Below are 23,250 nucleotides of genomic sequence, written 5' to 3' on the forward strand. Positions count from 1 at the left end.
GTTGCCTATTGCAAAAAACTAACTATTATATTCAAGAGTCTATTGCCTATTTGAAAAGTATTTAACTAAAGTAATCCATTCTGAGAAGGTATGATACCTTGTTGGTTCTAAAATAAAACAACTATATCTTTTGATACAAAACAATTGGCCTAAAGTTCAGTTCTTGAGTGTGTGAGACCATTTGCTGACTGAGTGTGTGCAACAGATGCTTTATACTGTCTTCTGATACTGCCTGACCAAGCTACCACTTTAGAGAGTAAGGTTATATCTAACTTTAGCCTCTGCCAAACCTCTGGGGAATGTGGTATCTGTACACACTGTACCTTACTTTGGTCAAGTATATACAGAGTCACTTTCTTACAAATGACTGATACTAAACCCCACCCGTCTCATCAAGTAGACCCTTGCGCTCTGACATGTTTTTACCAGTGCACTTGTAAATACAGTCCAAATCGTTTTCCAGGCCCTTGGCAAGCATAGGAACGAGTCAACTTAGCAACACGGGCAGGAAAGACTGACAGGCTGTGACCTCTGCATCTCCCACAACTTAACTGGAGACCCTGCGTATTGAATAACACTTATTTCTGTCAGAGACGACCAGGATAATATTAATTGTTAGTGAGATCTGGAACCACTTTCCCCAAACTATGGACACACACGATATCTTACTATATATTTTAAAAGGCTTTATTAGATATTAAAGCCCAGTTTTGGAGCGGATTATATAAACAAGTGTTATTGCAAAAATAAAACTAATGGTGAAATAAAAAAAATACAATAAATGTAAATATGAGAAATAAATGGCAACTTATCAGATGGTGACCTTTAAATCAGTTAGTACTACTACAGATGTAGCCAACAGAAATAGAGTAGAAGTGAATTGGATAATCTGAACCGTAGCATCCGTGGTACTTGTAGGTGTCAGGATAGGAAGGCGATGTAGCCTTCCATTATCATTCTGCCTTCCACTTGCAAATATGATAAGATCATAAAATCAAGCTATTGATGGAATCAATCTTGATCAGAATCTCTCCCTTCGTAGTCACTAACTAATGGCTACATTAGTACCAAAAGTGCCCGAGACGAGTTTTCCATTGCCCTTTTACACACACAGCTTTTGTTATCACTTAAACAATGTTTCCAGCCTGCAGTATTCCTTCCAAAAGCCAGGCAAGAATTTGTCTTTGTTTTGTCATGCTTTGACTTAGAAGGTACAAAAGGGGGTGGTGATGGACGGAGCATGTGAACCAATCAAACACTCACACCCAGTCAACAGATCTGGGTTTAATCCATCCCCGTTCTTTAGCCCACTCTTCCACCCCAGTTCAGACATGGCCATATCAGTCTGATCCTGTGCCCCATGGGAACAGTCCAGCCCGAACTGCCAAGCTATGCCTTCCCTGGACCGGAATCAAGCTTCCTAGGACCGGTTTCTGGCATTTCAGACGTCTTCAGCCCGGCTTGCTTGAATCCAGTGGCAAAGTGAGCAAGGGACTCACGTCTGAGCATACCCTGCCAACTTATGGCGAACAAAGCGGTACAAAAGGGGGTGGTGATGGACGGAGCATCTGAACCAATCAAACACTCACACCCAGTCAACAGATCTGGGTTTAATCCATCACCGTTCTTTAGCCCACTCCGCCACCCCAGTTCAGACATGGCCATATGCAAATCAGTCTGAAAATATCGTTGTCTCTTGCCGGTTCTCAACATGTGGGGTCCCATGCCACCCGCTGGTTGATCCAGAAACTGCTTTTAAGATTGGAGCTTTACTCACTGAAACTGCACGTGCATGTGGCATATGCGGGCAAGCCCCTATTTTTAGGTCAAAGCCTGCCAGACTGCAGCTGTCTAGTTGTGAAAGACTAACCTGGGACGTCATTTCCCCCCGCTCTGTTTTCCCACTTCTTCCAGCACATTTTTCTAAACATTATAAACATGTCGTTTTCCACAACTTTGTCCTTCGTGACGCTCTTACGCATGCTTTCACTTTTATACAGCTTCGACCTTTCAGTCGCCTCCCTTGCGCTGCACCTCCACGTTATGCTCTCTTGCTCGTTCGCCTCCACTCTCCTTCATGTTCTAGTCTCCCTTTGCTTCCCTCCCTGCACCCTCTGTTGCGTACTCCCTCCCGCTCCCTCAGTTTTTAACAACTTTATTGTGCCTTTATGAATAAAGAAAACGGACACACATTACAGTTCTGCCTTGAGAATCACTAAATACAATAAAAGGGAGGACTCACCCCCCTCAGAATGTAAAAGTTAGCCTTGGCGAGACCTATAGTCGCCGCTTTCTCTGCCGAAGGGAGACAGAAGGTGGCACGCTTGGACAGGAGATGTGCACTCCGTACACGTGCACATCTCCTGTACCCGCATGCCAACTCCTGTCTCCCTTTGGCAGAGAAACCGGCAGCACAGCGCGCGCATCTCATGCTTTCACTTTCCCTTCCCCCGTCGGCTCAGCGTTCACTGTGCTCTTTCTGCATTCAGTCAATGACAGGCCTGTCTGGGTTGCCTGTTTGGCTGAAAGATAGCAGACGGGGGTTATGTTCCGGCTGCAGCGATCTCCGTGTCCTGGCGGTCACAGAGTTCTACCTATCATGCCACCTCCTCTTCGGCAGGTAGGGAGTAAGTGATGTGTGCAGCGCACTAAGGCTGATCTGCTCCGAGCGCCTGGAAAATGTGGCGTGTGGAATCGGTGCTGGTGATGAAAGGGTCAGACCGAAGTAACCGAGGCGAGAAATGATGCACAGCGGCCAGAACCGGTGCTGCCCAGCTCCGATAACTCAGTCAGGACTGATAACTCTCCCAACTCCACCCACTTCCTCTTAATGCCGCTTTCTCACACTCCCAGTGGTGCCAACACTGCCAGTGGGTGCAAACTCGCCTTGTGTCAGCACTTCTCATGAGTGCTTGCTCCTCGCACTGTCCTCTCATCATCATTCCACTTCCTCAGACTGTCCACCCGACCCGTGGCATTTTACACTGCCCGCGAATGCCAGCTCTCCAACCTTTCCACCGGTGCCACCTCCCTAAACTACCTGCAGGTGATAATTTACACTTCCCACCGGTGTAAGCTTCTCAAAATATTCACTCGTGCTAGCTGTTCTTCCCAAGGTCTACTGGCCCACTATCTTACAGCGTCCACCAGTGCCATAGGGGCGATCTCCTTACATCAACACTGCCACCTTTAACAGCTCCCAAAAATGCTCAGAAGTGTCCTTTTTACACACACCTGTCTGCACCTACTCACACAGCCCAGCCATTGGTGCCTCTCCTTACTCCTCGTTTGGTACCAAAGCTTCCCTCTTCTTCGGCGCCAGCCTTGCCAGTTTCACATACATCATAATGCCAACTACTCGCCACCCAATAGTGAAAGCCACACTGGTCACCGATGCAAGAACTGCTCCCTGTTCCCTAGTGCCACCTTCCTATCTTACTCTGACTACAGAGCCCAGCATCCTGCCTTTCGCAGGTTTACAACTTGGAAGAGTTGTAAATCCCCGCTGCTGTTATCCCAGTTTAGCGGTACTCTTTTTATTATTTCGAAACAATAAAAAAGATGAGTGGCCCCTGCTTGACGTGAGGGGAGTGCCTTCCGGTTTCACATAACTTTGCAGCGGTGCATTAACCTACTGTACTATCTTACCAACAATCACATTTATTTATTTCTTATAACATCAAAAAGTAGTGAGTCCGCAGAAGCACTACATTCTTAAGAGCAATTAATCACAATAGAAACTGGTAGGGGATAAAGATACAGAATACATAAATAATACATGATACAAAGAACATAAAACCCTCCCTCCCCACAACCCAAGAAGCTATTATTAATTTGTTCCATTATCGAGGTCACTCCAAACAGCAAATGCAATTAACTGCACATGTCAAGTGCTATAAGGAACTATTAAAATGGTCCCTGGTTATAGTTTTAACAAGCATTTGCAATGCAATAGGTCTGGCATTTACAATTCAATAGGTCTCGCATTTACAAGAGTTTGAGCTATTGGCATTGTAAATGACAATTTCTTTTATTTATGTGTTGACTTTTAAAACATAAAAAAAGGCATTGTCATTTACAATGCCAATAGCTTAAACTCTCACAAATGCTAGACCTATTGCATTGCAAATGCTTGTTAATGCTGTTATTGTGACAGTAGTACTGGCTTAACAATATGCTGCAATACAGCAGTACTTTTTTTTTGTTGCAAGAGATGTTCCCTTCTTTCTGCCTTTGTGTTTACACATGGACTTCATCCAATGATAATTATTCTAGCTCAATGTTTAACTTGCAAGAAAAAAAGGATTGATCACTTTTGTTTTCGAGCAAACAAATGAAGAGGGAAAGAAAAATAATTAAGGTAAAGAAAACAGTAAAGGTACATATCTTAGGAAAATTTCAAGATACCTTGCCGTTTGCATACTGTTTGGAGAGTAAGCAATATGAGTCCATGTCTGGAGGCCACTTTGAACTAGGGGAAAAGCAAGGGTAAGCAAGTAAGATGAGCCTTGTGAGTCGATGTAGTTTCCTTCTTTACTGTTATAGCCTTGCTCCCTACTACTTTGACTCTTACTAATCTATTCCGCCTGTTTGCAGACAAGTAATATACTTATTAAACTTTAATTTAGGACATTGATCGAATTCCAAGTGCATCATTATTTGCTGTATCCAGTAAATAACGATACCAAGAGTTCAAGTATTCACCACGTGGTATTTTCCAGTTTCGCACATCAAATGGTAATAATGTGATACCGCATGATTCTCCCTTCTGATGCCCTCTGCCCCAAGGACTACATACGAATAACTAACATCTAGGCTCTTGTTGTGGTGTTCATAATGCTTCATTAGACTTCTTATGCAAATGTTGCAATATTTTTAGTAGCTCCAGGCTCATAATGCCTGTTGTTGTACACAAAGATTTGGGTGGATGTCAGTTCTTTTCAGAACTGTTGTGCATTTACAAAGATTAATCCACTCTTTGGGGTATACAAACTAAGTTTTTATTATTACTAAATAAAGAGACACTTAGACCTATACCTATTTTCAGGTATCTGGGACCTTTCTAGTGGGTATGTCTTAGAAATCTTTATATTTGGGAAAGTGGTTTTATTAGTAATCATCCTTTACTTGGTTAAAGCTTTCAAGGTTTTAGGACTTCTGGTTCATTATGAGTGCGGGTGTTTTTTAGGGGCGATCACATAAGCAACTATTATTATTATTTAAAGGATTTGTGGCTTGAATTTCTATTTACCATTTTTTTTTAACGGTTTTCATACTTAGTCCTGTTTTTGTTTTGTTTTCTCAAGAGAAAGTTTGTCAGGCAATTCTGTTTAATCTAATTTGATGAACTTTAACATTTTACAGGGCGAAGATGAAGCTATGTTTGTGGAGTACAGGAAACAACTGAAATTGCTGTTGGACAGAGTGGCTCAGGTCTCCCCAGAGCTGTTGTTGACTTCTGTTCAGAGAGTATTTAACACTACAGTTCAGTAAGTCCGGAGTTTTGCTTTTTTTAGTTTTTTGGGGGGTAAGCTGATCTTTTCTTTGATGCATTGTATATGCTAGGTGCAGACCGTGAGAACAGTGGGAATTCATTATTGTTTTGCACTCCTAACCATGTTGCTCTATAGGATTCTAATTTGTTTAATGTAAGCATTCTTCACTATGTTCATAGAAAGAAAGAAAGATATATATTTCTGCTAACGTTCCTTTCTTGTATATGTTGTTTGGTGTATGTACATATCTTGGTGTGTGGATATACAATATGAACGGGACTAAGTTCTTGTTTTATTGGCAGCGTGTAAGTATGTTGTGTTGGTTGTGTGAACCTATAATGATGTGTCTGTGTGTTAATTGTGGCTGATATGGAAATATGAGGGTGGACAATGCGAGTGGTGGTATAGCACCATTTAATTTACCTCACATTTGAGGAAGGGGAGTCAGAGGCCTCCCTCACCTGCAAGGAGAAATTTGTTTTAACACACTGTCACCCTTGCGGAAGCTGGGTGTGTGTCAGCATATAAAACACACAGAATGACCAAAAGGCTTCTTCGCCAAAAATCTGATAATTCTCTGTTCAGTGGTTTCAGCATACGCGCAGATAAAAATCTCTTATAAGTGATCCCATTTTAAGAGTGTGAAAAATCATTTTGTGACCACTCCCCCATTATTACCTTTGAACGTTTGACAAATCTGCACAAAATATGTTACTTTGTGAGATGTCCTTCTGTACATTTTCCTCTAGATTTGAAGATTAAGTGTTGTTACTTATTAGTGTAATTATATGACGCCATAAACATTGCATTTGGTGTGTGAGCTAGCATGGCTATTGTGACCTGGATCACGGACTTCTGGTGCCACACTGGGGCTGCCAACCCAGCCTCAGGATTCATTAACTTTGCGCAAAATCAGCACATTTTTTATTTTAATTGCAGAAGATGTCTTTGAGTTCCCCCACCTGAACCAGGGGGTCAGGTGATGCTCCTCCAATCATCTTATGCCTCCTTAGTTTTTATTTTTCAGGAAATGGGGACCAATTCCTTGAATCCTGAGTAGGAGTTGCAACATTTTTCTTCAATATGCCATCAGCTGATAGGGAAACGTTGGGTCTGCGGACCTGGGTTTGGATTGGCAGCTGAAATGGATAGCTGGAGAAAAAGCTCACTCATACAATCAAGATAAAGTATTTTGTTTAATTTGGATTCACAAATGGTCTGCAAACCTAAGTTTGTGGACTGGTTTCAGAGCAACATTCCAGAACCTGATTAATAGGTCACATACATTTGAACCCTCTCAAGACACTTTTTCAATGCTAATTTATCAGTAACTTCTGAACTGATTGACATTAAACCAAGCACTAACTTAAAAAATATCTACTTTTATGTCAAGTTTGCTGTAATTCCATTCAGCAGCTTTCTGTGTAGTACAGAGCAAATGTGTCTATTAGAGTTAAAATGGGGAAAATATGTATTTTCTTGACACCTGCTCCTCTTTTTATGTCCCCCTATACCCAGTTAGTGAAAACAATCATGTTGTTTAGAGATGATCATCTGGAAATACGCAAAAAGGCACTGTGGTCGTCCTTGGCCAACTTTGACCCTTTATCCAACAACACATCATTTTCAAAACCTTGCACATTGTTCATCAAGCTCTTTACTACAAGACTCCTACTTAATTTTTAAACATCTGTTAACACGTCATCCCCCTAGAAACTTGTGCTCCACTAAGCATCTGCTCATTCAGGCTACCTGATACTGTAAAAACATCATTGGGGACCAGTCTTTCTCTGTATGTGTCCAAAGCTCTTCTCAAGGACCTCCAGGTGTGCTCTGAAAATTTCTGCTTTATACAAAGCTCTGCAAACATTTCTCTTTTGTTAATCCATTGTTAACCGTCCAATACTAGCTTTAAGGCTGCCTTTATTATTTAGTGCCAGGAGACCTGGTGATGGTGTGCTTCACAAATTATATTAACGTAAAATAACATTGAGGCAAAGAGTGCAATGTATGGTGCTTCTCTGCGTAAAAATAGCTGGTGTGTCACGATAAAGAAAACACCAGCCTCCTATAGGCAGTAGAAAAGAGAGGCTTCACCTGTCACTCAGCTTATAGTGTGAGAATAGGCACTCTGGAATCTAATAGCACTCACAATTGTCTTTTTACTAGGTGTAGTGAAAAATTGTTTCTGCTGAAAGTAACCACAAAGCTCATGGGAAATGCTATGTTAAAATAAAACTTGGATTAAAGGCTCAGCAGACCCCCATTCTCCTGGTCACTGTTGCTCAGTCTGAGGCCTTCTCTACAGGATATTACTCCGTACTGTGATTGAAAAAGGCATGCTGGACTGCTGTTTCTTAGCATGGTTGCAAACTCTGATTCAAGAGTATGTGTGAAATCAGGTACAATCTAAATTATGTAGTTGGGATAGGCGTTACTGTCTGGATGAATAGAAGGAAACCTGATTAGAACATTTATTGTAATTCCGTTTTAGGTGCTTTCAAATTTGTGGGAAAACTTTTGCAGTTCTGAAGATGTAGGGACTAGGTATTCCATAGTGGGTGGGTGAATTGACTGTCACTGGACTACCTTTTTGAGTCGCAGGGCAGAAGAAAATGGACACTTGCCTGATAATCAGAAAATTTGCTGGCCTTCATGTGGAATAGTTTCTGATGGTAGTTTTGGCTGAATTTAAGGATGGGTTTGTATGCAGAGTGGAAGCTTTTAAACTGTATATGTTGATGTACTAGGAGCCGTAACAGAGCCTGGACAGTGTGACTGACCATGGTTTCTGTTGCGGAGGATTTCTGGATAGCAAAGTTCTAAATCGGTTGATGTTTATTTTATTGAAACCAAAGTTGATTTAAATTTCATTGATGTAGCCATGCTACTTCTTATGCAGCTCTCCTATGCCCTTTGGCTTTGTAGCTGAGCAGGGTTAGTGTTATGATGTGCTACGTAAGGGTGTAAACTTCTCACCCCATATAGCTTTAAGATAAGATTCAACCAATTTAGTCAATTGTTTCCCAGGGAGAATTAGTTTACCCCCTTCATTCAAGAATGGCCGGGGTTGTGACATGCTTGCTGCCGCAGTGTTAAGTCTAATACAAGCTAATATATATAGAGAAAAATGCTGGATATTATTTCACTTACCGTAGAAATGCAAAGAGGTAGGGTGGTTAAAATGTAAGATAGTGTAAGTCAATTGCAATTCATACAAGGGATTAACACAACTGTTTAGCAAGGAAATGGTGGCATATTGATGAAAAAAAATCACTTGTATAGAATGTCAGTGAAGTTAAGGAGGCTAAACTTTAATACACTATAAGCTAATTGCAATTTCAATTATATAGGTGAGGAACTTCACCCGCAGAAGTCAAAAACCTTTTATTTCTCCAAGTAAATAAGTCAATGTTCCTGGAAAGTAATTACAATCCCTTTTTTCCTGCACTGAGCGAAGGCCAATCTCCAATTTATAGAAAACTACAACAGGACCTAACAGAATGGTGAGGGCAAGCCATGCCTATGAGGTTGTCTGTTGTAGAGAGCGAGGTAAACTGGCCTCGTTTGAGTCTGTGTATATTTTTGGCTCCACCTAGTGCGAGTCTTCTTTTCCGCCCCAAGTGGGTTTCGTTGACTCCACCCACAAGAAGTGTCATCCTCTGCATGACACAGCAGAGTTCATCGGCTCTGCCTAGTGGGAGACTTTCTTTTGGGTTTAAAACTAACTTGGTCGTGGTCAGTCAAATATATGGGTGAAAGGAGTTCATTCTGAGAGGAGGAGGTAGTGGCAGATCAGGTTATGCAGGCATCACAAAGGTGTTGGTAAGTTCACAAATTCCTGTTTGCTGTTGGCTCTAAGATCTATCATATTGTGGAGACCCCTGCTCAACTGTGAAAAATTAGGGTCAATTTGAAAAGTTTAGAGAATGGTTTATCGAGCATGGTAACATTTAATGCCTACAATTGTCATGTATCTTTTAGAATGGGGAACAAGGGAAGATGAGAGTACAGAGACTGAATTTGAGGTTCATCTTCAATGATGATGTCAAAATAGGTCTTCAGAATGACACATTGTAGAGTATTGTGTGTGCTGTCAATGATCAAATGGAGAGGTGTACCCAACAGAAAAGGGGAAGTGGTGACTGCACTTAATACTTCATTAATGAGACTTGAATACCGTTTCCAGTTCTACAGGTATTCTCTCCAAAGCAACGAAAATGTTGATTCTCAGAGGTTTCACTGCATAGAGAATCGTGATTTTTTGTATTAAAGACTAGGAGACTAGCATTATGCATTAAATCTTTATTTCCCACTTCCAAGCAACACCTTTAAAGAATCTCAAATAGAACAGTAACAACCTAACAATAGAATAGAACTCCAAAACCAACTCAAGCCTCCTGTCAGCGATCTTCTTCCTTTTTTGTGCAAATGCTTTCCATAGAATCTTCTTCTTTAGCCTTTAATCCAAACTTGAACTTTAATTCCCTGTATGAAATGAAAAGAAATCCCCAAAACATCCTCATCTTTGGTGACTAACACTTTCTCAACTTATACTTAAAATGCTATATCTATATCCCTCTACCCCTGGGTGGGTAGGAGGGATAAAGCTAGCTTCCTTGTCTTTGAAGTGAAAGCTCAGAGAATCGCCATTAATGGCATTATAACACTTTGTTTGAAACATGTTATACTGGTCTGAAATACAATTTCTAAACACTTCAGCATTGTCCCAATCAGCCACCTATAAGATTTCTTCCAATCTACCTCCAAACATATATGCCTCGCTAACCATCGCACCTCTAACAGAATGAGGTTTAAACTGGGTGAAGTCAGTCTCTTTCATGACTGACTTCACCCATCTTGCTATCGTAGCAGCTGTGACACCACAATATGGTTTCACATGAGAAATCAGTAACTGGTCTGTTCCATGACCTGTATTCTCACTCACTGTAGACTCATATTCTTGCAAACAGTGCACAACATATCATTTTGGATTACCTTCATATCTAGGATAGAACATTGACTCCAACGTTGTTTGATTATGTTTCCAAAAAAAAATCAAACATAATTAAGTGTTTTACTTCTAAGTCAGCTTCTTTAAACCAAGATATATATTACCTTGCCATCCCTAAAACAATGTGAAATTTAAATTGACATCCCTTACTGAATCATATCTCACCACAGGTGATCTCTTTAAATGAATCCCATTCATAACTATACAGATCAGAGGACTTCTGGAATTAGAAATGTCATGTACTAAAGAATGATCTGCAGCAACTGCAGATCTGTAATCATTCACAGTTCAGTATGAAAAACCTCTTTCAAGCTAATCTGCCAAATATTTTGCAACCATTACCTCGTCAGCTTCTACAGGATCCAAATCCCTTGCACACACCAGCGCAACTAGGCACTCCATACACTTCTATATTGTTTGCATGTCCCTGAAGCCCAAGACGCCATTCTGAAGCGGTTTCCCGAAAGATCAATGAATCTTCCTGATATTCTCCATACTAGTAGGTCGAGCGAATTCACCTCTACTAATGGATGTTGTGCTCCATCTGCACCTTTCAGCAACTCCCTGCAACAAGGTTGAGTCATCCAAAAACGGAGTTACCAACTGACATCTTAGCCTTCTCACTTGAACAGACACTCTATGTATCATTGGAAAATGAAGGAATGCATAACCCCTTATTATCGACTAATCCTGTGTAAACGCATCCACTGCCAGAGCCGCTGGATCCGGTCTCCAACTGAAATAACTCCCTAACTGACGTGTCCACCTGGATTCAGAGAGTTCTGTATCCTCATGAAATAACCTTCCTCTAACTTCCAATTGCTGAATTCTACAACATTCCTGGAATTCTAATCTGCTATCCAGTTCTATTTCCCTGGTAAATACTGGGCCCCCCACTCAACTTGTGCTCAAGCAGAATTCCCACATGTCCTTTGTTAAATCTGCAAACCTTCTGGGCCTGCTGTCCCTGCTGCCCCCTAATCTGTTTATATATGGAACTGCTGTAATATTGTCCATCTTTAACAAAACGGAAGCTTGCTGGGACTGAGATCTGAAACTTTGCAACACAAACATTCCTGCCTTCATCTCCAAACAATTTGTGTTATTTACGTTTGTTCAAGCTCTATACACCAGCCGTATCCTGAGCTGAACATCTGACCCTCCATCCTAAATTGCCCGCTTCCATCTCTAATTCACAAATCTAGTTGTATTCTAAAAATAGCTCATCCATTCAAGTTTCTAAATTCTCTATCCACGGTTCCAACGTTTTCAGACGCTGCAAGGCCCTGTAATAAAGTGGCCCTGGGAACACTTGATCTGAAGATAAGACACCCAGACTGTTTCTCAATTTGACCAAGTCTCTCCTCATAACATCCTAACTTCTTTCCTTATCTTCAGAATTTTCTTTTCTGGCAACACGGTGTCTACAACAAAACCCAGAAACTCTAGACTCTGCGAGGGCTTCAGAATCTGCTTCTCCTGATCTATGACAAACCCTAGGGATTCTAAAAGTTCCTTTACCATGCACATCTGAGTCATCACAATAGTTGAACACTGATTCATTAACAAAAGGTCATCAAGATAAAACTATCAGACGGCCTCCTCTCTCTCTCAAATTACCTACAAGAGCCCTCATAACCTCTTTAAAGTATCCAGAATTTCCACTATCTGGATATTCCATTCTGGCCCGGGCAGCGGCTACCGCCATTACAAGACGTATCCACAGAAAAACTATCTCGATTTTTATCCTCTCACGGTTTCTGTAAAGCATCCCTGCCTACCAGAAAATTATTTTTTGGCGGGCCTCTAATCTCCAACAGAATCGGCCAACATCAAGTCCATCTTACTGGAGAAAGGCACCATATTACCAACACATTACGAAGTAAAAGAATATCCACTGTCTACGCCTGCTAAGAATATTATTATATATAGAATAATTGAAGGAAGTACCTTTATCCCTTCACAGAATATCCACTGTGCTTCCATCCTAATGATCAGAAGAGTTCCATATCCCTCATAACTCATCTGCCTCTACAGACTCAGGAATCTGTGGCTCGATTCCCCAGAAGAAGGCGCTGGTATAGCGCCGAAACGCGCGTCAGAATTAATCTTAATCTCGCCACATCCTAGACAATATAAAATTATGCACCGTCTGAATAATGTACTTTTTTATGATGCCTTTTTTTACATTCATTTAATGCATATTGTATATTATGATTGAGCAATCTATGTACTGCACAAGGATTTTTAATCTGGTCTGTTTTTAATATAAATTCCTCTGCTTTTTTATAAATATACAATAAATCAAGAACTTTTTGCATTTAGCTTTGTTTGTTTGTCAATTTACTTGCTAGGCCACTGCATGACAAATCTATGTATTGTTTAGACTGTCTAGGGAGATACCCACACAATGTTTGACCCTGCCCTAGAATTCTCTATATAATCAGGGGATCCTTGTTAACGTATGCTGTTTTCAATGATTGCACAGTGTGGACAAGCATCCGGCACTGTGCAATCATTGAAAGCGGCATCTTGCACAGTGCGAGCTGTAGCTGTCTGCCGCTCGAGTAGATTTTTCTTGAGCGGCAGCTTTCTCAACGGACTGGTAGTTTCTCATCGCGAGCGGTCGCGAGCATACGCGACCACTTGCAATGAGAAACCTGACCTCCCCGCGTTGAGAATCTTGCCGGGAGGTTTATTTTCCACACTGGCGATCAGCAACTTGATGTTGCTGATCGCGGACGAGGAAAAAGTCTCGCCGTCATTTTGCTTGCTCATGGTCGCCAACTTGACGTTGAGGACCGCGAGCAAGCAAAAAATGACCGCTGCTCTACGCTATGCGTGTTTGCACTGTGCTACGTGCAGTTCGCATAGTGCGAAGTAGCACAAACTTTGCAAACTACGCGAGCGTAGCGTAGTGCTTCGCCCAGGCCTAGTTTGCACTGAACTGTATTTGATATCCTGTAACCATGGCTACATCCCACACATCGTCTATGATCTGCTTCCATCCCTCCATGGGGAATCTCAACCTTCCTCCCACCTTTAAGTGGATAAAACGAGAAATACTGTTTGTACTCACCTGTTCCCAAGGAAGACGACTGTCTACCCCTTGTTATCCTTGTTCTAGTCGCTCTCTCTCGATGACGGTAAAAACACTGACTGCACAATCCTTAGACCCCTCTTTATATTCCTCTCCCTGCATATTGGACTTGAAAAAACTATGGCTGCGAGGTTGCCCTCCCAACCCATAATCTATTTGTTCCTGAGCAGACCTTGCACATTGAATAATGCTCCCTTTCTAGAGCTGTGAATGTATTTTCCCAATGCCTTGACCATTTCTTCTCCAAACAGTAACTCATTTGCCTCCTCACTTTGCTTCTTTCTGGCTGACTCGCCTAACTTCAGGTTAAATCGAAGGAGTACAGCCTTTCAACGCTCAGTAATCAACCAAGCATTAGCATTGCAAAGCAAATTGTCCACTGGCACCAGCCTCTTAGCAAATGTATGTCCGAGTCTGTACCTTTAACATATGCTTCCTCCACCATATCAAACATCCTCGCCAGAGGACCTAAAACATCCAGCAATTTAGTCTCACATTGCTTAAGTGAGCGTTCCAAACCTATGCGAAAATCTCATCCTAATTTATAAAGGTACGTAATTATCTTAGGGTCCACATTTCTGACACAGGATGAGAACCTTCTGCTCTCCTAAGACTGCGTTCCTTCTTCTCTAATGGCTACCTTATCCATTTTTTAATGTAATCAGCCACATGATCTAGTGACCACCAGTCTGATCCTTGTGAATGCCTAATCTCCATTGGATCAAATAAGTTTTGCCCCAAAGGGTGTACAATAGACCTCTTATTAGTTTACCTAACCAAGGTGCTTCCACAAAATTCCTCATCCGAGGAATCCTTGTAATCCAGGTCCAAGATGTACTCATCTATTTGCTCATCCTACACCGGATTAGCCTGCCCATCTATAATGTTGCTTCGAATGCAAATTCTATGCGAGCTTCTTGGGATTCCTTTCTCTTCATGTGGATCTACCACATTTCCTCTTTTTTGAGCATTTTTCCCAGGACCTCTAAAAACACTGTCCTCTCCTTCTGAAATTGAAAAATGCTCATCCTCTTCCTCGATGGGTCCTTTTTTCCTCTCTTTTAGCACTATCCTCACTGACTCCTGTACAAACTGACTGTCTTTTAACACCGTCCTCATTGACTCTGACTAGACCCACCATCCACCTGCTCAGTCATGTTGCAACTAACTGCCTGTACCAAAAATAATTCAAACCTAAATCCTATTTAAGGATCCCAGTAACAATAATTAAACAAGTACTGTTAACTAAAGAAAACTTTTCAATCTGTTCAACCCTAATCACTCTTTAATGAATCCCAACAAAACTCTATCAAATACTGATGAACACATCACTTTCCTCACTCCTACTCGTAGCCCTGACTGGAAAAACGCTGTAGTGACAATTGTCAGCAAACATTGCTAAGCTGCAAAACTCAACAGCAATTTCCATTAGCAACTCCTCCAAATGTTTTCATTTATGAAAAAGCTTGGTCAGGTTAATTTAAAACTTGATTTCGTAAAATATTTTGGAAAAATGCTCTTTTCTCAAAACTGGCTTAGTTTTCATGTTTATTTAATTTCTTTTAGGCAAAACTGGTCTTTTCAAATGCAGCGCTCAAGGAAATCCTCTTCTAAACCCCTGTGTACCAGCAGAATACTCCAATTCCCATAGTAAATGCTGTCCCACGTGGTGCTTGCCCTTAACAATGATGGCCGCCTGCTCCAACCATTTGCTGAAGCTTCTACGGCCAAAGTTTGCCCTTACCTCAACGCATGTTGGCAAGTGCAAGACACGCTCCTTAACCACTGCTCATAGTGACCTCCGATCCACATACAAATACTTAAGGTGTCACTTGTTTTAGTAATAGCAACTACCTAAAAACTGTACTATATTATAAAAAATTAACCATGCAAAGCTTTTTGGGCAACAAAAACACCAATCATTACTGAACACCCTTAATTTTCGTAAGACATATAAAAAACGACATATCCACAGAAATAAATCCATACATTGGATTTTCATTTACACACAACAAACATAATAATACATTCCCTTAAAAACTTAATATACAAATAGTAAAATCTCAATTATGAACGTATACTTAACTGCTCAGAAGCCGTAAACAAAAAAGGAAGCAGGTGGCTGACAGGAGGATTATATTGGACTGTGGAGTTTTGTTCTTTTGTTAGTGTTCTATTTGAGATTCTTTAAAGATGCTGTTTGGAAGTAGCAAATAAAGGTTTAATGCATAATGCTAGCCTCCTGTCTTGCCATAAAGTCAGCAAATTCCAGTTGAGAGACTGACTGAAACAATGCTGTGTAGTATGAAACACGAGGTGAAGTTTCCAATCTAAACTTGTGAGGGCAGAGGGCATACTGGGGATATAATTTGCTACAGAAAATACAATAAGAGAAACACATTATTTGAACTGGGGTAGTCTTGGCATTGTGAAACTGGAGGAGTAGTAAAGTTAAAGCATATTTATTTGCATAAATCTTAATGAACATGTTAAACACTCTTCCATCAGAGGCGCCAGACAAATACTGTAAAGTGTTCAAATTCAGTAGAAAGACATGTCAGTCCTAATTCTGACATTTCATGGGTAAACTGAAGACAGAGCAAAGTCTGTGGTGTTAAGAATGGGCTAGAAGGTGAGCAGGCTGTAGGTGCATGATGACATCAAATTGTTCATGTGCACATTTGACCTTTTATAGTACCAATTGAGGCGACAACAAGGGAGTGAGGACATTAATTCTGAGAGACAATCAACCCCCAGAAAGTTGTGATAATGTACCAGGCAAAGCCAGCTATTAATTTCCTAAAACGTCCACCCACATTGTACCTTCTTCACCTCACCAACTATGTCCCTTTAACCTACTAGGTAAAAAAGGAAGTTATCTGATTCTCTAACAGCACACACATTTGAGATAAAGAATTATTTAAATATATGTATGTACATTTTGTAATAGAGAACCTAGACAAAAGGCAGAGAAGTGTTGTCTTTTTGCTTCTTAAAATGTAAATAAATTGGGGTTCTTTCTTCGCCTAAAGAAGTGTTGTTTTTATTTTATTTTTAGAAATTGCCAATCTAAGCCATTCATGGAAGTAGAAGTAGCGATACGGTTGCTGTACATGCTTGGTGAAGCGCTCCCAGTTGCCCACGGAGCTCATTTCAGTGGTGACATTGCCAAAGCCAGTGCCCTACAGGAGATGATGAGAACTGTAAGTAACAAACACATCATGCTGCTCTTGCAGTGTTTAAAATCTTCTTGTGGTGAAAGCTGATCTGCACGACTTGTTCCAAGACTGAATTATAGCGGATATTAATTTATTTCATTTTCTTTAGGACATATTAGAATAAGGTATCAGACAGTAAAATGCCATATACAAGCATATATGTGTTTCATTTTTTTAATCAGGCGACCAATATACACTTGCAGTATACTTATCAGACATATTATGGATGTCCTTCAGTGAGATGAACCGCAGATTTTGAGCTCTATAGAAAGTCTCAAGAGAACGCGTTTCGTAAAATGCTTTGACCACTAATCATGGCTGCTTACTTTGTTCATGATGTTTTAACTTCTACATTTTTTTGCACCCCTACCTCTACTGCTCCTTCTACCAGTGCAACCTGTTTTTCTGGCATTTTCTCTTGTCTGTCAAATATTTTAAAGCAGCCTCTAACGGCAGTTAGTGCTAAGAAAACAAGACATTCTAACATTCACTTCATTGCTTTTGAATCCTATCCTTTTGTTTGTGTTGCCATGGTAGAACATTTACTGTAATTCTCTTGTTTTTCATTCGAAAAATAGTTTGTACATTTTTAGAAGTAATTGACACAGTGTGGTTCTAATTTGCATTTCAGGCAAGTATGCCGTTAAAATTAATAATTGGAAGTGTTAGAGTTTTGTGCATTTTATATTTTTGTGCATTAACAACGTGCCGAATGTGGATTTACTCTTGAGGTTACATGTACACAATGGGATGGTACTATTGTATTTTAAACAAATTTGCTATGACTTGTTGAAGTGCCTTTCTGTTTTTTGCTAACTCGACCTCACTCAGTTAGGCCTTGATGCCACCTTGTTCAAAATGGATGTCTCCTCTTGCAAGCTCACTGTTCATTTCTACAGCACACATGGTCTTGTTTGTTTATTTCCATTGACACTGTACTTGCTCTTCTTGAGGAAAACTTTCCAACGTGGACACAGTAATGTTGCAGTTTCACAAGGGCCTTCCACTAGCTCAGTGTACAGCATTCAGTCACAAGAGTGTGCTGCTGTTCTTGTAACTAGTTTATTCTGCCATCTCCGGATGACATTAACATTGAATGGACAGAATCAATATTCATGAAGTGGGATAATGCTTGGTTGGTAAGGCAGTATGGTGTTTAATAGAACTGTGCTCTGATTTGCTAAAATTATTTTGCTCACACCATTACTATTTTGCAGAATTTAATGTTTTCCTATGCAAGAAAACTGTATTCAAACTCCAGATTGGGGGGTGAGCCAGAAGGTTTTCTGATCCTACTATGGATGCTGCCCAATTTCTTATGCCAAAAGAACAATTGATGGACAGAATGCAGAACAATGCCATACATTCACCTACATCCATCGTTTTTTTGCTCCCTATACCATTTCAGTTTGAACCCAGCCATATGCAAATCAGTCTTGAACCTCCTCCCTATGGTAACAGTCCAGCCCGAACTGCCAGGCATGGTCCTTCCTGGACTGTAAACAAGCATCCTATGGCCAGTTTCGGGGTTTCACCCCATATCAGCCAGGCTAGCTTGACTCCAGTGGGATGGAGAGCACAGGCCCACGTCTGGGCATACCCGTCCCACTCGGGGGGACAAAATGCAGAACAATGTCATACATTCACCCTAGTACAGAGATCTGGGCCTAAATCTATTGTTTTTTTGCTCCCCATGCCATTCCTGTTTGAACCCATCAATATGCAAATCAGTCGCATGGCCTTAACCTGGATTTGTTCCTTCCTCCATCAACGCTCCCAATCGGTCCAGCTATCTACCTTCTCGGCCCCCCCAATCATCACTCTCCTGTGGTGTCCCCCTGTGGAATTTTAGTTCGTGTACTGAACATCATCTACGCCATCTTGCAGACTCACACATGAACACACACGACAGCCATTTTAGGTACCATGGTCTCCCTGTTCACGATCACCCGTCAGCGCACTTCCCTGAACCTTGCGTGCCTCCCCCACGCACCCTGACTGTCCCCGCTCTCACATGCACAAGGCATAAGCTCTCCCCTCCCGCATGACTCTGTCTCTGAGAATCACACCCCGCGCCTGACCAACACCTCCTTTCCGTCCATGAATACCTCTCCTTTGATGACCCCTTCCTCTGAACCCGATTGCCTGCACGAACCGCTGGTCATCCCTTAGCCTGAGGATACAGTTTATTGCCCACTACTGTATGCACCCGCTTCTCTTGAAAGGAGCCACTATTGATCAAGACCTCCCCACCCTCTGAGATTCGATCAGGCGCACACATTCCGAAGGAATCGGCAGAACACTCAGCTGCGTGATAGCCCCCTCCCATTGTATGAGGGGAAAGGGCCTCTACTGTTATGTGTTGGAGGGGGCCGGAACTGGGGGGTGCCGGGGATGTCATCCTCATACTTCACAATGTCTTTGTTGTAATAAAGAGCGTTCACATGTCTTGAACCAGTGTATAAAAGACCAGGTCTCAGAGAGGTAGGGAGAGCACCTCGAGACGATACCTTGTTGTCCGATCTGACGTGTTCTGATCCGTCGGAATAAAACTTGTTTCCTGTCTTCCTGTCTCCAGCGCCTGCCTCTTTATTGGATAACTTCGTATGGTATTAGAGGCGTTTAACGCCGGGCAAATTTAACTTAGGAAACATCAACTAAATCGCCTGACCATTTTGAATTGATCTTGATCAATTGGCGTCCCAAACGCGGGGCCCATCAGCGACACGTGGATCCAGTGGGAGATGTCCCGACGACAGAGTGAACGACTGCAACGATCGGGAGAGCTCCTGTCCGATAGACCCTCGTCTGACAGCCGATCATCTGAACTTCACTGATTCCGAGCAGACCTCTCCCGAGTGATCTACGGTCCTGACTGGGAACCACCAGGAGTGCCGCGATAGCAACAGAGAGTAGAGGACGATCGGGCGCTGGAAGAGGAAGACGAGAAACTGTCCATGCGGTCCGGGTAAGGTCGTGACACACGACAAATTGCGAAATTGATTGATTGATTGTTTGAAAATACTAGTATTACTCATTTTTATTGTCTGAGAGATTCTCTATTTGCAAACAAGCACAGAGTCGCCATACTCTGTTTAGTCTTTGCAGATAGTGAAGGGTAGGTAACGCGGACTTTTGTCCCCCATTGTAATCTGCCGTGCCTATTTTTCTCCCCATTGATTGATTGTTTGATCGAGCATTGAATTGTTCGAAGTTGGTTCTCTTAAGGATCTTCTCTGCCTACAAACGGGGAAGAGTAGGAATATTCTCTCTCCCTTTGCAGATAGTGAAGGGTAGGTAACGCAAGCTTTTAACCCGTCGTGCCTATTTCATTCCTCATTGATTGATTGTTTATCCAAACATTGACTGTTTGGAATTGGTTCCTTCTGGAGGTATTCTCTGTTTGCAAACAGCGTAGAATAGAATATTCTGTCCAGTTTTTTTTGCAAGTAGTGAAAAGATAGGTAGTGCAGGCTTTTGCCCCCCATTGTAATCCGTCATGCCTATCTTCTCCCCATTGGTTAGTAGTTGGGTCAACCCGGACCGCTTATTAGAGATGAACCATCCAGCTCCATTGGAAGGCACCCCTAATAAGGACATGTTTACTAAGCAAGGACTAGTCGCTATAGCTTATAGTAAGTTATGGCATAAATATACAAAAAAGAATCCCGAAAGTCAGTGGCCACTGATAGGTTCTTTTGATGAAAATAAAAACGTTAGAAGCAGCTGTAAAAATAAATAAGGCAACGCCCACTATGCTCGATAGTATTGGCATGTGGCGCAAAGAAGCAGAACAGTGAAGGAAAAGAGAAGAAGCAAAAATAGTGAAAGAGTTACGAAAAGCAGCCCATCTGGCTGCAAAAGAACTAGATGAAGAAATAAGAAGAAGAGAGGAAGTTAAACAAATACAAGAATCAGGACTGGCAGGCCAATGCCCTGTCAGGACACCCCCTACGCTCTACCCAGAGATGCCCTCCAAACAGCGGGCAAATGACTAGTTACTGCTCGGTCCTCCAATTATCTACATGCCCCCTCCTTATGCTCCCTGCCAGCCTCTAGCACAACATTCACCAGTTCAGAGTGCAGTCGAGGGTAACCCTAGCGCTAGTGCCCAGACTCTTAAAGCCTTCGCACTGGCCGCATTGGTAACAACACCAGATGAACTCGAGGCTGACAAACAGCTAACAGCCAGACCAAATAGGTTGAGCAAAGATGAGCGTGATGGAATCGACAAGATAGCAAAAACACTGGTAGAACGGAAGGAGAGCGAAGAATATACGATGAATATGCACAACTCACATGCCGGTAGTCATAGACAGCATTTCATTCTGCGGTTCAGCTACCACACCCTGAACGCATATGAGGATAGGTACCAGAATAAGGGTCCTACAAAACTGACGACTCTATATAGAAGGGTCGATGTTGGAGATGGGACTGAGAGCGATGTGACGGACCTCTTCATGCAAACGCTTGAGGTCTTCCGCCACCTCGCGGAACAGAAACCAGAGGTCAAGATCACAATCCCTGAGACGATTGAGCCCTCATTAGAAGCAGCCAACACTATGATGCCTATCAGAGAAGCCGCCCCCTACTGGGTTCCCCCAAGAGGTCAGGGAACAAACGATGATATCAACCACGCAGATGCGAAGGGAAGGGTTGTGTATAATTGGGTTTACCAACCATGGGATCGGCAAGATATTTTAACTTTTAGGCAAACCCTGCCCGATTTAAGAAAGAACCCTACAGCATTTTATACTGAACTAGGCACAGCCTTGGGCTCAACTATAATGACTCTATCGGACATTGATTTGTTTTTCGGGTTGTGTCTGCCGGCCGATGTGTGGAAGCAAATCCGGAAAGCCGACCACACGGATCTGTTCGGACACACCTGGAAACAACTCAATGAACTAGATGGGCAGCGAGAACCCGGAAGGAAACCTGTAAAAGACATACTGGAACTCCCAGACAAAATAGTGCAGAAACTAAAGACATTAATCCCAGAGAAGAAGGTAGACTGGTCGGTAGTCACGGCTTGCCGTCAGAAACCCTAGGAAGACGTATCCGAATATTTCTCCCGATTTTAAACCGTGTTCTCCGACTACAGTGGCCAAGACATGACCACCGCAACCGGACAACACCTCTTCGTGCAAAACTACGTAAAGGGGCTATCGCAAGAGGTCTCCCAAAAGTTACAGACGAGCGTGAGTAGTTGGGGAGCCTCCAAACCTGCAGCTATCCTTCAGATGGCTCAGTATTATGAACACCAAAAGAACGAGAACGAGAGGGCGAATGAGAAAAAGAAAAAGGACTTAAAGGAACGAGTGATGATTGCTCAATTACAGGGAGTGACTACAGGAAGGGAACGGTATAGGGGGAACTACCAGTCGAATGCCCCTAGGAATCCACCCACTAGAGACCGCAACCCCACACCCGGTGCTCCACGAACTGACCTCGATGAGAACCAGTGTGCATTTTGTAAAGAATTTGGACATTGGAAGTCTCAATGCCTGGCCCTTCGGGAAATGATTAAAAATAAAGACACAAGGGACATGACAAATGGCCCCAAAACTGGAGGGCAGGGGCGAGGGCAGACCCACGACACCACCAATGACCGACCTGGCAGACCAAACACATTTGACCGCCCCCGACAGAATCAGTGCCAACAGTCCGACGGCAACAATACTGACACATTTGCATAGGACGGCCAGGGGCAAGGGAGGGATCCAGTCGAGCTCTGTGTTGACCAGCAAGGTCCTTACGTCAACTGCTAAGGTCCTGGGTACAAAGTCTCCATTCTTGGTAGACACTGGAGCGACACGTAGTGTATTATCAAAGCGACTGATTCCAAGGGCACCCTTGTCTGGCTCACACATTACATCGATAGGTTTCGATGGAACGCCCTCCACTAATCCCCTGTCTGAACCTATCTCCTTTGACCTAGGAAACAATCCCACTGACACAACATTCCTGCTCTCCTCCAACTCCCCTGACGCCATTATGGGTATTGATTTACTGAAACATTTCCGAGCCACTATTAGGTGTTCCCCGGATGGAGTCAGAGTCATCCTGTACGACAATCCAAGCATGTCCAGACCCTACCCCACACGACATATGTACGCCATAACAGATGCTGACCTATCCTCGCTCGATACCCTACCCCTGTACCTATGGGCCAGGAACGACTCGGATGTAGGACGAATGATGATCGATCCCGTACACATAACTGTTCGACCAGATGCAATACTCCCGAAACTCCCACAGTACCGGATATCGCCCGAAGGCGAGAAGGCATTGGTAGCGATTATTCAGTCCTTGGTAGATGCAGGAGTGGTAGAGGAAGTGGTTAGTAATGTCTGCAATAGCCCTATCCTGCCCATTGTTAAAAAGCAAGGTGAGGGAGATGAGAAAGCATACCGCTTCATC

At 42.5% G+C, this 23,250-nt stretch overlaps 1 protein-coding gene across 2 annotated transcripts in view; it reads left to right on the top strand.

The window, feature by feature from the left end:
* Positions 1-23,250, top strand: part of XPOT (exportin for tRNA) — a 538,373-nt gene that overhangs the window by 252,959 nt on the left and 262,164 nt on the right. For both annotated transcript variants that reach the window (XM_078676087.1, XM_078676095.1), the window contains exons 12-13: positions 5,365-5,489; positions 16,668-16,812. In XM_078676087.1, coding sequence (XP_078532213.1) covers positions 5,365-5,489; positions 16,668-16,812 — 270 coding nt within the window. The remainder of the gene's footprint in view (positions 1-5,364; positions 5,490-16,667; positions 16,813-23,250) is intronic.

The sequence above is a fragment of the Lissotriton helveticus genome, chromosome 1_1 (assembly GCF_964261635.1).
Source record: "Lissotriton helveticus chromosome 1_1, aLisHel1.1, whole genome shotgun sequence".
Lineage (NCBI taxonomy): Eukaryota > Metazoa > Chordata > Amphibia > Caudata > Salamandridae > Lissotriton > Lissotriton helveticus.